Raw genomic sequence first — 15,563 nt, forward strand, 5'->3', positions numbered from 1 at the left:
GAGGGGAAGCGGGGCGGATACGCAGGAAGATGCAGCGATGGGACCGGGAAAAAAAACACCGACCCTCCCCAAACCACCCACCCCCAAACCGCCCACTGGAGTTTCTCGCCCGAGTTCTCCGAGAGCGGCCGAGAGACGCTCCCCCAGGGCTGCGCCGCGCCTCCACCACCGCAACCTGTCCCAGCCTCGCTTCTAGTGGGGGGCTTCGCGCTCCCTTCTGGGTTTCGGCACCACCACGTGACTTCCACGAAGAAGGGGGGGCCCAGCGGAAAGCGGCGGCAGGGGTGGGATTTGGGACCCCGGGGTGCGACGAGAGGGCGGGGAGAGGAGGAAACGGAGCGGGGGTGGGAGAAGGCGGGGCGGGGCGGACTCGGGGACGGGAAGGACGGCGCGCTGGGACCTGGGGGGGGTGGGGAAACCCGGGCGCCGCGCGGCGGAGCCGGGGGAGCGGGAAGCCCGGGGGGGCGGGGCCGAGGCGGCGGCCCGCAGGTGCGGGGGCGCGGGGATGCGTGCGGCCCGAGGGAGCCGGTAGGCAGCGCCCCGCGTGCAGGGCGCGCCGGGCCGCGCGGCCGCTCGTCCGCGAGGCTGCGCGGCGGGCCGGGCCGGGCCGGAGCAGCGCCCGGCATGTCGCAAGGGCTCCCGGCGGCCAGCAGCGTCCTGCACAGGAGCGTCTCGGTGCCCGGGAACCAGGCGCGGCCACAGGTAGAGAGCTAGATAGAGGCTCGGGAGGATGCCCGGGTTGGGGGGAGCGGTGTGCGCGCCACAGGGGGCGCGAGGAGGTGGGTGCTGGGGCTCCCGGATGGGGACTGCTGGGAGCAGGGGTGGAGGGCAACGCGGGAGCCGGACGCGAGCGGCGTGGGGGGCGCGCGGGGACCCGGGTGTACGCCTCTGCCGGGACGCCTCGGGCGCACGCCCGGTGCCCAGGGCGTCCGGGCTGGTGACTGGGCTCCTGAGCCTGGGAGGAGCAGAGGTCAGAGGGCGCCGACGCCTGGTAGGACTGGGCACTGTCCACGCTGCCCCGCACGTGGGGTCCGGGCCGCCCTGGGTGTCGCCATCCGTGCGCCGCCGCCGGCTGCCGCCCCATCGCCAGAGCGCGTGGTCCTTCCCCGCGGCGCCGAGCTGGGCCAAGGTGTGGAGAGGGGAAATTCCGCTCCGAGGGGCGGCTCGTGCCCAGGCGCTCTCAGCGTGTGCTCCCCTCCGGCAGCCTCCCTAATGCCCCAGGGACGCGAGGTGGGGGCCCGAGGTGGGCAGACTCCAACCTCGGGGCCGGTGGAGAGCCCTCGGCGGGCGCCGAGCCCTCTGCGCTGTCCACCGCGGTGTGTACAGCCGCGTACTCGGGGAAACACACAAGGTTGCCGGCAGGAACGGCAGACCGAGAACTTCTCACTCAGCTGCGTTAGCACCGAGTCTTTTCAGGGTTATGCCCTGCTTCTCAGTTAGGTGCCTGGCACAGAATGTCATCGGGTGACGCTAGTGAGTCACACAGCTGAGTCTGGGCCTCAGCGTTGCCCACACAGGCTGAGTAGCCTTGGGCAATCTGCTTCACCTCTCTGAGCCTCAGTTTCTCCACGTGTAAAAATCAATATAATATCAACTTCTTGTGATTTTTATGAGGACTAATTAATATATGAATATCTCAACATTTTTTGCTCTCTTTCTGCCTTGATTAGATGTTTCTGCTGGTTGTCAGGTCTGACCATGTGGTAGGTGATCAATCCAGTTTGGAGTGTCCACTTTTACAGGGCAGGATGAATGCTCCTCCTGTGTGCCTTATGAATCTCCGATGATGACCAGAGAGGCATGATTTGGTGATGAGTGCTATAAGGGACTCAACAGTAAACAGCAGTCTTAACAGAGGTTATTGAAGACACACCATGTGGCACTTTGGGGTAAAATCTAGTTTTATCTTATGCAACTCCAAGCGCTGGGCTGCTAGGATGATCATGGCAGGGGTTACTGACTACTTGTTCAGGACATGCGTCTCTAGTGCCCAGGACAGTGCCTGGCACATGGCAGGTACTCAGTTAATACTTACTGAAAGAATGAATGAATCACACAACAAATGTGAAAATCGAAAAATCAGAGAGTATAAGTCATTTACCCAAGGCCGTATTGATAGTAAGAGACAGAAGCAAGTACCTGTATTTCTAAAGCTGAAGTTCTGTTTGTCAGACTCCCTGTTGTGTTCTGGTTACCACCAAGACTTCTTTGCCTCTTAAAGACTACATCGTAACATCTTGTGTCTGGTCCCTTAAACACTGTCTTCAACCCACTTCTCTATGTCACATTCTTTCTTCTTTTCCTTTCATAGCTTTGTATTCTTGCATATGCTGAAAATTCTCTACTCACTGTAACTTGGGGAGATATTTATCTTTCTTATTTGGAATATTAGACCAGATAAAATGATATCTGAAAACATCCATTATTTCATATTATCAATAATTGCTTTTCATTAATAGTAATAACTGAGTAGCTTTCCTGTGTTTGTATCCCACTGATTTCTTGATCTCTAAACTCTTTCAAGGTAGTATTTCTATGGAATCTTCTCATAGGCCTCTGGGAAGCAAATACTACACCCCTCCTCTGTTTTCTATAACTGGATGAAGTATTTTTACCATTGTAGGTGCGTTTTTCTGCCTGCCTTTTCAGGATAACTCTTGAAGGACTTGATTAAGTTTGGTTAAATCTCATATATAGCTAAGAGCTTTCAAGACACATCATCAGTTTGCTTTCTGATTCAAATTGCTCTGACCTGTGAAACAAAATGCCAGTCAAGCTTTGTTCAAAGGGATGAGCTGCTTGTGGCGCTTAGGACCACTTGGTGTGCTGGGAGAGTTGCCTGACTGCAATTAGTAATCAGCATAGTTTTGATTTGCACACAGTGTCAAAAGTACCAGTTTGTGTGTGGTGGTGGAAGGCCTGGCCCACGGCAAGTCCCAGATAGCAGCCGCCTTCTGCCTTTCCCGTCCTCAGATGCATACCAGCACCACACCTCTTCCAGGCACACGCCCAGGGGCGGGGGTGGGGGGGAGTGGAAGTTTTGAGAACGTTGGTTTGGAGTCCAGCAGACCTGAGTTCCACTTCCCGTTCGGCCCCCCACGAGCTGTGATACCTGGAGCAAGTTCCTCAACCTCTCGGAGTTTCTTATTCCTCATCTTTTAGATGGCAGCCCCGCCACACAGGTCTCGGGGGTGGCGGGGGCGGGGTAGCATCTAACAGCCATAGCGCATGGCTAGTGCTCCCTCGACGAGGGGCCACTCTTCCCCCACTGATGGAGCAGCAAGCGCTGCTGTGACTGCAGCGAACACGGTGACGCTCCACGACCAGGGCTGGATGAAGAGAGCAGGCAGAGGAAGGGCAGCGAGGGGCCTCAGCATCCCACCTGACCACGCCCTTTCCCCCAGAGCCCTGAGGATGACGACAGGAAGGTCCGGAGGCGAGAGAAAAACCGGGTTGCCGCACAGAGAAGTCGGAAGAAGCAGACCCAGAAGGCTGACAAACTCCACGAGGTGAGCAGGTGTTTGGGGCAGAACCACGTGAGGGCCACGGCCGGGAGTGGTCCTCCGCCCCGCAGGGGGCCCTCAGCATCCCACCTGCCACGCCCTGGTCATCACCTCTTCGGCCATGTGCACATCTAATCCCGCTGCGTCCCTCCAGCCCAGCGTTCCGAGTCTTCCCTCTCCCGTGTCCTCATTGCTCCCTCACTGGTTGTATCTCACAGTTTTCTTTTAATTTTAAAGCAAGGAAACTTCCTTTTGATCCTGATTTCCTTTCAAGCTAGTGCCCCATTTCTCTTCTTTCCCTCCTTTATTTACCTGCTTCTTAAAAAAAATTTATTGAATTTATTTGGCAGACAGGATCTATTGTTATGGCATGTGGGATCTAGTTCCCTGACCAGGGATGGAACTTGGGCCCCCTGCATTGGGAGCATGGACCACCAGGGAAGTCCGTCCCTGCTTCTTAAAAAGAGACCTGCTGAATCCACGTCCCCAGTTCCCATTTATTTCCCAGTCCACTGTGATATCCTTTCTGCTCCCCAAACCCATTTGCGCACACACACACACTCTTCCTACAGAAACTGCTCCGCTGAGTCCACTAGTGTCCTGACACTGCCCGGTCCAGGGACCTCTTTCTAGTCCCCTCATCCTTGACTTTGCTGGGACCCCTGACACCCCTAACCCTCAGCTTCTTGAAACATTCTTTCAAGGTCTTTAGCTTTATTTTTTATAACTTTAAAAGAGTGTTTGTTTTCGTTTATTCCTTTGGCTGTACCAGATCTCAGTCGCAGCACTCAGTTTTTTTCAGTCTTCATTGCAGCATGCAGGATCTTATAGTTGCAGCATGTGGAATCTAGTTCCCTGAGCAGGGATTGAACCCGGGCCCCCGCACTGGAAATGTGCAGTCTTAGCCAGTGGACCACCAGGGAAGTCCCCCTCAATGTCTTTAGCTTACTGTCTCTCCTGACCCTCTTAACCACTTTTTTCTGTTTCTTTGTTCACTTTTCTACTTGTCTGTTTTCTCAAATGTTGGTGCTGACATGCATTCAGACTCTACCCTTTTTTCATCTCACCTGGAAGATTTAATCTGGTGATCGGTCAGCTCCCAGCATCGCTTCCCCTCAGGCAGGCACTGATCACTGCAGCAAGACCTCTGTCCCGGCCCCAGCCCCACGTCTCCAGTGTCTGCTTCGAGGCCTCCAAACAGGTCCCCGCAGGCTCCTCGGTGGGAGCCTGGCCATAATAGTGGGATTGTTTATCCTGAGACTTCCTCTTCTCAGCTGTCTTCAAATTGTAATATGAAGCTAATGAGCCGTCCACCCATCACCCCAATCAGGAACCTGAAGGTAATGCTAGACTTTCCTTCCCTGCGATCCCTGTGTATCATCCCACATAATCTTGCAGCCAGAACGCGGGAACCACTCCATGTCAGGAAGTGATGTAGAAGGCATCCCAGGCTCGGTCCAAGGAATGGACGACAGTTCTGTGCTCATCTTTGCACAGGTTGATGTGATCTTTAAGGGTTTTGGTTCAGCACTCTTTTGCCACTCTTTCTGGTCATAGATTACCTCTGCACAGCCAGTCTGAGGGTGTTGACAGCATTGGACACTGTGGGGTGTTATGAGGGGGAAATGACTGTCTCTAGATACCCCTTCACAGTGAGCAGAGAACAGGTTTAGAATGCAAGGGCTCCAGAGAGAGGAGACCCACTGATGTAAATTCACGGAGGGCCGTACGTTAGAAATGTTAGATTCTTTCTTGAAAGTAGGAAGTCTGGGCTGTAGAAAGAGACTAGGACCTTCAGACCAGGGTCAGGGAAAGCCTGTCCCAGACTGGATTGTTCTGTAAAATTCCTCAGAAGAATTGGGATGTCCTTTGCCTCCTTTCTTCCCTCCCCTTGCTCGTGAAGCAAGCCTGGTTCTAGCTTCATGTTACCAAAGAACCCCAAGAGGGGATTTGTGGCTCAGTCAGTGCACAGCCATATGTTCAGAGCACATGGGCCAGCCTGACAGCTGCGCCCTTCTTCTCGAGGAGCTTCTAGTTGGAGATGGGCATATTAATATCAAAACACACCAGAGGATACTCGGTTTTAAGACCTCTGTGATTATGTGTGCAGAGGTGACTAAATGACTTGGATAAGATCTTTCATGGGACCAGGTCAAGTAGATTCATTCAGCATATACATATTTTTTAATTTTTATTTTTATCTATTTATTTGGATACACCAGATCTTGGTTGCAGCACTTGGAATCTTTGATCTTCATTGCAGCATGCCACCTCTTAGTTGCAGCATGCTGGATCTAGTTCCTTCACCGGGGATGGAACCCTGGCTCCCTGTATTCAGAGCACGGAGCCTTATCCACTGGACCCCCAGGGAAATCCCTCAACAAATATTAATTAAGAACCACTGCCAGCAAGACACTACCACTAGGTCACAAGGAGAGGAATCAGATTTCACTCCTGTCCTGGGGAGGTATAAGAGTCTTAAAGTGAAACTGAAGTGAAAGTTGCTCAGTTGTGTCCGACTCTTTGCGACTGTATAGTCCATGGAATTCTACAGGTCAGAATAGTGGAGTGGGTAGCCTTTCCCTTCTCCAGGGAATCTTCCCAACCCAGGGATCGAACTAAGGTCTCCCTCATTGCAGGTGGATTCTTTACCAGCTGAGCCACAAGGGAAGCCCATGAATACTGGAGTGGGTAGCCTATCCCTTCTCCAGCAGATCTTCCTGACTCAGGAATCCTGCACTGCAGGTGGATTCTTTACCAACTGAGCTATCAGGGAATAGATAAGAGTCTTAAGGAAAGACTCTTAATAAGAGTCTTAAGGAAAGACCCAATAAGAGTCTTAAGGAAAGTGTATTCATTTCTTTTGGCTGCTGTAACAAATTATGACAAATTTTTTGTGGCTTAAAACAGCACAGATGTACGTTATCTCACAGTTTTGGAGGTCAGGCATACGAAGTGGGTCTCAGTGGGGTAAAATCAAAGGGTTGACAAGGGTTCATTCCTTCTGGAGGCTCTGCAGGGGAGTCATTTTCTTGCCTTTTCCAAGAGGCTTCCGTACTCCTTGGCTTGGGGTCCCCTTCCACTTTCAAAGCCAGCACCGGCCAGGTGAGTCTGTCTCATCCGGCATCACTCTGCCGCCATTTCCATTGTTACATCTCCTTCTCTGACTCCTCTTTCCTTAATAATCTCATGTGATAGTGAGAGCTGTCTGTGTAATCCAGGGTAATCTCTCTATTTTAAGATTCTCAACTTAAATCACATTTGCAAAGTTCTTTTTGCCATACCAGGTAGCACAGTCTCACCTTCCAGAGATCGGATGTAAGCATCTTTGATGCGTGTGGGGCTGGGGGGAGCTTATTCTGTGTACCATGGAAGGTAACATGAATACTTTACTACAGCGTCAAAAAAAGAGATGGGTCTCTCTCAATTTCTGTCATTGTGGGATTTGATAACCAAATGAACTTGACCTCTGGGAAACTTAAGGGTGGTTTGTCACAGTTTCTCCCGCCTAATCCCTCTTAGAACAGTGGGTGGAGGACCATTCATAGCATTCTTAGCTTGTTCTGCTATCCATAGACATAACCATGCCAGCTGCTCTTTCCAGAAATGGGGCCGATTGCTCTGAAACCCAGGCCCTCCACAGAAGACCACGGCCTCCCCCACTTTCTCTGGGGGAACTGCCAGAATGGATCGGGATCATGCACCATGCAACAAGGCCAGTTTTGTTGGGAAACAGTGTCGAGGAGGCCGGGACAGCGGTTCCATCCGTACCACACAGATCCCTTTACTGTCACTAACTACACATGAGTGCCATTGGTCACTGGTGGCAGTAGCCACCTTGGTGACTAGTTTTCAAACTTTGAAAAACATCTGCACGTTGAGAGTGAGATGTCTGGTTCAGACGTGTGGGGGTGAATAATTTGACTGTGCTCCAGTGGGTTGCAGGCAGGGGACCTTGCACACCGCTGTGGGTCACAGCTGAAAGCCCCGTGTGCTCCTTGGGGCTCCCAGGCCACGTCTAGGTTGGCAGAAGTGAGAGGTGATCGGATGAGGCCAGCTCATTGGGAGACATCAAGGGGCTTAGAAAGCCACCACCCGACAGCCACAACTGCCCTGCTTTTCCCTGAGGAAAGGAGCCCACCTGTTGTAAGAGTAAAGTAAAGAGGTTTTGTTTTTTGGCCATGCCAAAAAAACCTGCAACCTGTGGGATTTTAAATTCCTGGACCAGGACTCGAACCCACATCGCTCTGCAGTGGAAGCATGGAGTCTTAGCCAGTAGACCGCCAGGGAAGTCCCCTTGAGTAAAGCCTTTATCCCATAAATTCCTCTATCCCATCTGGTGGGCTGCCGTTGCTAAATGTCTCCAAGTAAAGCAAGCTCTTTGTTTGCCTTTCCTGAGCACCGTGAAGGGGAATATTTAGAGCAGGATGTGTTCAAAAATTCCCACTGTCCTCTCCTGCCCACTCAGTTCTTGAGCGTCTTTCCCCTCCAACATCCAGAAAAGTCTCCTCTGGTCCCGGCTGTTACAAGTCTCTCAGGTGCCCTCTTCCTTCCCCAGGTCTCCAGCCCCAAAGATGGGGGAGCTTTCCGATCAGGGCAGGACCCCCTGAGGTCAGGCTGGAAGGGGCACCTGGGCAGGCAGAGCCAGGGAGAGGCCAGGCTCACTCTTCAGGGTTGTCTGAGTTCCCCCGCGGGCGGGTGTTGCTGGAAGCCACACTGCAGTGACGAAAAGCGGTTCCTAGTATGTATCTCTGCGCCTCGCTGTTTACTGTGGCTTTTCAAGTCATCCAGTCAAAGCACTCACCCTTCTCTTGGGGATTTTGAGCCCGCATTCATCTCTGAACACTAGGCACACGACCTGGGTCCACAGTCACAGATGGGAGCCCCAGAAGACGGTCCGGGTCTCTAAGGCCAGTTGCAAGTGTCAGAAGTGGGTCACACTGGTTCAAGCCAGGCACCCAGAGATGTAAGACTGAGAATGTATTTTGAGTCAGAAAAGGAAGGCAGCAACGCCATCCTCGGGAGCCCTAAATGTCACAAACTGACAACTGTCTTGGGCAATGTGATTGTGGTGTGTGTTGCCCTGGTGTTTTCAGATATTGCATGTTCTAAGAGAATGCTCCATGTCAGTCCTCACTGGGTTTAGAAAGTGATTATGACATTAATTTGTACCGCCCTGGGCTGGTGACACAATTTTTCTGCTGGGAAATGTATGAGCTTAAGGCTTGGGAAGAGACTTAATGTAACATCCTGAGTTCGAGTAGTCCTTTCCTGCTAGTAACCACCACAGAGGGGAATTTGGGCCCAGGCACTGCCAAGCAAAAGCAGAATTGCTATCATTGCTTGAGAGCTGCGGCTGATCTTGGGGTCAGGGATCAGGTCCCAAGTGTGTATGAGCTCGGAGGAGTCGCTGTACCTCCGAGTCTTGGTCGCCTTGCTTGTGAAGGGGGGGTCTGTGTCCTCCTGATGGCCTTTCCCTTCCCCTCCTTCCCTTCCCGCCGTAGTTGTCATCTCTGGCCCCTGGTTCCCACATACCAGTCTTTATGTCAAAGGCATCTTAGACTCCAAATCTCTCCCCACCCAGACAGCACCTCAGTCCTCAACCAGCCTCTTGTAGGTGCTCAGACCAGGGTTTCTCAGCCACAGGACTGTTGACATTCGGGGTCAGCTGTTTCCTCACTGTGGGGGGGTGTCCTGTGTACCCTAATACATCAGGCAGCATCCGTGCTCAACCCTCGACCCCCTAAAGGCAGCAGTGCCCCTTTGCAGCCGTCACCGCCCAGGCTGCCGCCAGCCGCCCCCGACGTCCCCTGGGGACTGCCAGGATTGCCCCAGTTGGGAATCACTGCCCGAGACAGCTTAATTTCCAAGGCAGAACTGGGATTTGCAGTGATTTCGCCACCTCCCATTCTCGTCTCTGCTCTGTGACTATGTCCTGCAAATACCCAGAGAAGGCAGCCTGGTGACCTCAAACCCTCCCGGGGCAGGAGACTCGAGAGTCGGCAAGATCGGAGCTAGACTGATCATCTCTTTGGAAATAGCAAAGGGTCTAACGCTCTTGGCTTGTCTTACACACATATTAAATTCAGGTAATTCTCAGCCTGAAGACGGTCTTTCTCATTCCCCTCTACCCAGTCAGTGTTCTCACCTCCTCTTCCTCCCCTTCCCCGCTCCCCTTTTCTATTTTTATGAAACTGGTCTTACCTGAAGAAGATTTTTACTTCTTCTCTTTTTATTCCCTCAGCTCGATAAAAGCCCGCTCTGCAGATTTATGAATAAAACTTAAATCCCAGAAGAGAAAGTCCCCAGGGAGAAGGCAGCCAGGGGGCCTGCTGGGCGCCCGCTCTGTGGCCTCTCTGAGCGGGAGTTTGGGGCGAGCAGGGGGTTTAGGTAGCGTGGCCCCCGTGGCTTCTAGAGGGAAAGCTCAGACACTCATGAGCATCTTGCCACGCAGTTCAATAACCACACAAAGGCATTTGGAATATTCTGCCACAGGAAGGAGTCTGTTCTTTGGAATCCAGTTAAAATCTTAGCTCACTGCACTGTGCTTAGTCGCTCAGTTGTGTCCCGACTCTTTGCGACCCCCTGGACTGTAGCCCACCAGGCTGCTCTGTCCATGGAATTCTCCAGGCAAGAATACTGGAGCGGGTTGCCATGCCCTCCTCCAGGGGATCTTCCCCACCCAGGGATCAAACCCAGGTCTCCTGCATTACAGGTGGATTCTTTACCATCTGAGCCACCAGCATGGGACCATTCAAACATGTTCTCCATTTTACTTGGAGTGAAGAGACTTTCCGGTTGCAGGATGGAGGGTGTGTGTGTGTGTGTGTGTGTGTGTGTGTGCACGCATACCTGCACACCTGCATCTGTGAGCTACCCAGAGCTATAGTCTCTCTCAGCCCTCTGCTGTGGGCAGGCTCCCCGTGGTGCCTAGGCCCCCATGCCCTCCTCCCATCCATACCCTTCCTGCCCACGGAGGGCCTCTTGCTGCGTTAGGAGACTGACTTCTGACTCCAGGACTAGAGCTGGTCAAAGGCCAGAGGAGGGTGTGGGGAGGTGGGGATAGTAGGTCTGGGGAGAGCTGCAGGCAGATCTGGCCAGCCCCCTGAGGGAGCCAGAGTGACCCCCGGACAGCCTGCGGGCACGTGGGTGAGGCCTGCTGCCATGGAGAGTTTTCCAGACCACCCTGAGAACCTGCCTTGGAAAGACAGGAGGTAGAGGGATATCTTCAATGACCTTGTGTGGAACCCCTCTGGGGCCCTTGTTCTGAGCAGGAGGAAGGTGCCTAGAAGTGGGAGGCAGGGAGGAAAGAATGCTAAGAGGAGACTGAGGGCGAGAGTTGAGGAGTCATTGATGTTGAGGAGTCATAGATGTTGGCACTGGGGCCCATCAGAAGGGTTATAGGAGAAGGTAGCAGAGGCCCCTGATTGCTATACATTTCTAATCTTTGGGGAGAGACTTTATTTACTATAAGTAAGATTGAACTATGATACAAGACTGAAGAGAACAGATAATGAGACATGTGGTTTCATTAGGTGCTGTGATCAGGGAAGCCTTCCTGGAGGTGGTGTACTTGAGCTGGGCCCACGTTCGAAAGAAGGAAGATAGCTCGGTTGACAAGAACAGCTTTAGCAAAGAGGGAGAGCTGAGAATTTGCATGTGTCTTCATGCTTGTAAGAAGATCAGACTTTTTTTCGTAATATTTCTTAAACATTACTGGTAAGATAATAAGGTTGGGTCCCCAGCTCAGAAAATGTATGGTACGACAAAGCCTAATCAATATGAATCAACCTAGAAATGGTTGAAAACAGCTTTTCAACAAGATGCAAATGAGACTAACAGCCTTAAGAGAAGGTCAGGCTCTGCAAGTGGCCGAGTATTGCAGGACTTAGTAATGAGTTGGATGAAGAAAAAGAAGACTTGCTTCATCAAATGAGGGGAAAACTTAGAGCTGTGTGGCATCACCAGTGCAGGAGCTGACATAATCAGTATTCAAAATGATTTTGCTGGGTTGGAAGGTGCCTAAGAAAGAGGGTGAAATTCAGTAGAAGTGAATGTAGACCCCACCCTTAAGCCAAAATATCAAAAAAATGGTTGTTCAAGCAAGGACAGAGATGCAGCAGATGCAGGCAAATCCTGCACTTCTCTGCAAGCTCGGGGAGAATCTCCAGAACCAGGTGGGTTTGAATGCGGGTCCCACCCAGAGCAGACTACCTCTAGACAGCTGCCCTCCGCATGGCCAGGCCCTCCCCAGACTCATGCACTGCGTTAGGGGAACGTTTGCTCAGAGCCCCTGGCAAATGGAACGTACATTGGGAATGGCCTCCAGGGGGGCAGAGGAAGCAGAAGTCCTAAAACCCAAGGAGCCCGGAGGACCTGAGGCAGTTGGGCTCAGAGAACACCTAAGGGGAAGTGGTATGGGGCCATCTCCTCACATTTCAAGAACTGTGATGTTGAGAAAGTATCGCACGTACTGTGTGTGGTTCCATAGGTGGAACCAAGCCCAGTAGGTGGGTGTGAAGGCGAGAAGGATTTTAGATCAGTACAGAGTGGAGTTTTCTAATGGGGCGGCTCAGAAACGTCGGCAGGAGGTGTCCTTGGAAGGAGGAGAGAGTCGGATGTTGGAGATGGGATCACACAGGGAAGGTTTCTACACTGGTCAGGTTGGGCTAAGGGCTCTCTGATTCCCGCCCCCCACCCCATTACAGTTCTAAGCCTCTGTAAAGTCTCATATAGTGGAAACTTAACAGGTGAGTGTTGAGGCAAAGCCAAAGCATGAGGTATTTTTCACTCATTTACTCAGCATTCAACAAACATGCATTCTGTTCCAGACACTTTTCCAGGTGCTGGGTCTAGAAGAGTGAACCCAGCAGAGACCTTCAGAAGCAGATCAGCAGCTAGGGGGCAGAGGTGGCTGACTGCAGAGGGAGCCTGAAGGAGGAGGCAGAACAGGCTCCATCTTGAAAGCAGGGCTCTCATCTTGGACCGGACTGTGGAGTTTGAGCTCTATGCCCAGTATCTATGGAAACAACACGCCAACTGGAAAACCGGGCCCCCGGAAGGAAGAACCCCAGGGCTCGCACCTAGAGTCTCCATTGCCTAAAAGAATACCCTAATTATCTGTGTAACTGGATAGAATCATACATTCTATTAGGCTTATTGGGGTATGACCACAGGCCTATCGATAATTGTCCACTGTTAACTACCTAGGCTTAAGGCATGTGACTCACGGGTTAACTTTGTATCTTTCTTTTCTTTTGTTCAGACTAGTTTATGGGAATTTGGGGAGGTGGGTTTGGGCATGAACACTTAGGGTATGTAAGGTTTTCTGAAAAACTGGTCGGGGTCCTTGGCTAAGAGGAGACTCTGCCTTGGGCCTGCCGGTCTCCACTATCTGCTATGTTCTTCTGAGTGAGTTTGTTTACGGGAACACGTGGCTACAAGAAGATCAAGGAACTTTCAGATGGATGGAGACGTTTCGCATCTCCATCAACCCAGTTTATGCTTGTCGAAACTCACTGAACTAAACACGTAAAGCCGGTGCATTTTGTTTTATATGAATTATACCTCAGTAAGGGCTTCCCCGCTGGCTCAGCAGGGAAAGAATTCACCTCAATGCAGGAGACACAGGAGACGAGGTTTGATCCCTGGGTCTGGAAGTTCCCCTGGGGGAGGGCATGGCAACCCACTCCAGTATTCTTGCCTGGAGAGTCCCATGGACAGAGGAGCCTGGTGGGCTACAGTCCATGGGTTGCAAAGAGTCGGACACGACTGAGCGATCAAACACACACACACACACACACACACACACCCTCAATAAAGATGATTCAAAAAACCAAAGACACACACACACACACACACACACACCACACACACACACACACACACACCCTCAATAAAGACGATTCAAAAAACCAAAGCACACACACACACACACACACACACACACACACACCCTCAATAAAGATGATTCAACACACACACACACACACACACACACACCCCAATAAAGATGATTCAAAAAACCAAAGCACACACACACACACACACACACACACACACACACCCCTCAATAAAGATGATTCAAAAAACCAAAGCGCACACACACACACACACACACACACACACACACACCCTCAATAAAGATGATTCAACACACACACACACACACACACACACACACACACCCAATAAAGATGATTCAAAAAACCAAAGCCCTCATAGAACCAGCGCTCATAGAATCTTTCATCCCGGTGGGGGGCGGGGGAAGAGACATGAAGCAGATGAACAAACACATCCGAGGGGTGGAGGCAGGCACGGTTAAGGAGAACCTGCGAGGGAAGGAGGTGAGCTTCGTGGCCCGCAGTTAGATCTGCGGGAGGATGGAGGAAGGGCACGTGGTTTCAGGGCCGATCTTGCGCCTTTCCTGTCTTCCCAGGAATACGAGTGCTTGGAGCAAGAAAACACAGTGCTGCGGAGGGAGATCGGGAAGCTGACGGAGGAGCTGAAGCACCTGAGCGAGGCGCTGAAGGAGCACGAGAAGGTGTGCCCGCTGCTGCTGTGCCCCTTGAACTTCGTTCCCTTGCCGCGGCCCGACCCCGTGGCTGGCTGCCTGCCCCGGTGAAGCCCAGAGGGGGGCCCGCCGCGGCCCAGCGAGGAGCCCGACGAGTTGGTGGTTTTCAGCCACCCCCCCGCCCCCCTCCTGGGAGGAGGCTTCTCTCCACATCCGTGTGCCTGGGTCACCTCTTTGGAGCTCCGGGCTGGGTCCTCGGTGGCCCAGGCTCAGCGTGACGCTCCCCGCAGGAGCCTGATTCAGAGCCTCCAGCGGAGCCAGGCCAGAGTCGCTGTGCTTCTGCTTTGGCAGCTAGTACCTTCCCTTGCAGAATCATTTCCGCTAGCATATGCATAATAAAGGCGTTGTCGGGACTTCCTTGGTGGTCCAGTGGCTAAGACTCCCAGCTCTCCCAATGCAGGGAGCCCCTGGTTCCATCCCAGGTCAGGGAACTAGATCCCACATGCCACAACAGAAGATCCTGCATGCTGCAGCTAAGATCCAACTTGGTCAAATAAATAAATAAAAATATTAAAAAAAAAAAAAAAAAAAAAAGGGCGCTGCCTTCTCTCCTTTCAGACAAGTTCTTGGAATTTAGAGACGCAATACCTTTCCTCTTTCTGAAGAGGTCATCTCCTGTTCCCTCAGGTGGTTTTGCAGCTCCTGGGTCTGGTTTCCCTGCTTGGTCATCACCCCCAAGGACATATCGAAGCTAGATGGGGAGGCACCTGGTGGGGATGGGACTCCCTGCCCTCCCCCAGTAGGGTGGCACAGGGGTGTGCTGGGCCTGACTCCTGCTTATCATATGCTCTGCGTGGCCCTCCACCCTGGTCAACTTCCTCACCCAGGCTGGATTGTCATGGAAGATTTTTTATTCCAGGCTGATTTTCTCCTGAGTCTGCACACTGAGTGTTTTCTCTGTACACTTGTTGGTCACTTCCCATTCCATTAGTACTCATAGGATCAGGCAGTAAGTTTCCTTTATAGAAGTCTGAATCACTATAGAATGGGAGAGTTGTTCAATTGCTAAGTCATGTCCTACTCTTTGCGACCCCATGGACTGCATCACACTAGGCTTCCCTGTCTTTCACTGTCTCCAGGAGTTTGCTCAAACTCAGGTCTGTTGAGTTGGTGTTGCTCTCCAACCATCTCATCCTCTGTTGCCCCCTTCTTCTCTTGCCCTCAGTCTTTCCCAGCATCAAGATCTTTTTCATTTCGTTGACTCTTCGCATCAAGTGGCCAAAGTATTGGAGCTTCAGCTTCAGCATCAGTCCTTCCAATGACTATTCAGGGTTGATTTCCTGTAGTATTAACTGGTTTGATCTCCTTGCTGTCCAAGAGACTCTCAAGAGTCTTCTCCAGCACCACAATTCAATAAAGCACCAATTCTTTGGTGCTCAGCCTTCTTTATGGACCAACTGGCACATCTGTACCTAACTACTGGAAAAACCATAGCTTGGTCTATACGGACCTTTGTTGGCAAAGTGATGTCTCTGCTTTTTAATATG

At 52.0% G+C, this 15,563-nt stretch overlaps 1 protein-coding gene across 1 annotated transcript; it reads left to right on the forward strand.

Annotated features, from left to right (window-relative positions):
- The first annotated feature begins 491 nt into the window (after positions 1 to 491).
- On the forward strand, positions 492 to 14,559 carry BATF3 (basic leucine zipper ATF-like transcription factor 3). The gene is made up of 3 exons (XM_065937222.1): positions 492 to 702; positions 3,405 to 3,509; positions 13,942 to 14,559. The coding sequence occupies exons 1-3, from the start codon at positions 625 to 627 to the stop codon at positions 14,125 to 14,127; spliced, it is 369 nt and encodes a 122-aa protein (XP_065793294.1). The 5' UTR covers positions 492 to 624; the 3' UTR covers positions 14,128 to 14,559.
- The last annotated feature ends 1,004 nt before the right edge of the window (positions 14,560 to 15,563 follow it).

The sequence above is a fragment of the Muntiacus reevesi genome, chromosome 5 (assembly GCF_963930625.1).
Source record: "Muntiacus reevesi chromosome 5, mMunRee1.1, whole genome shotgun sequence".
Taxonomy (NCBI): Eukaryota; Metazoa; Chordata; class Mammalia; order Artiodactyla; family Cervidae; genus Muntiacus; species Muntiacus reevesi.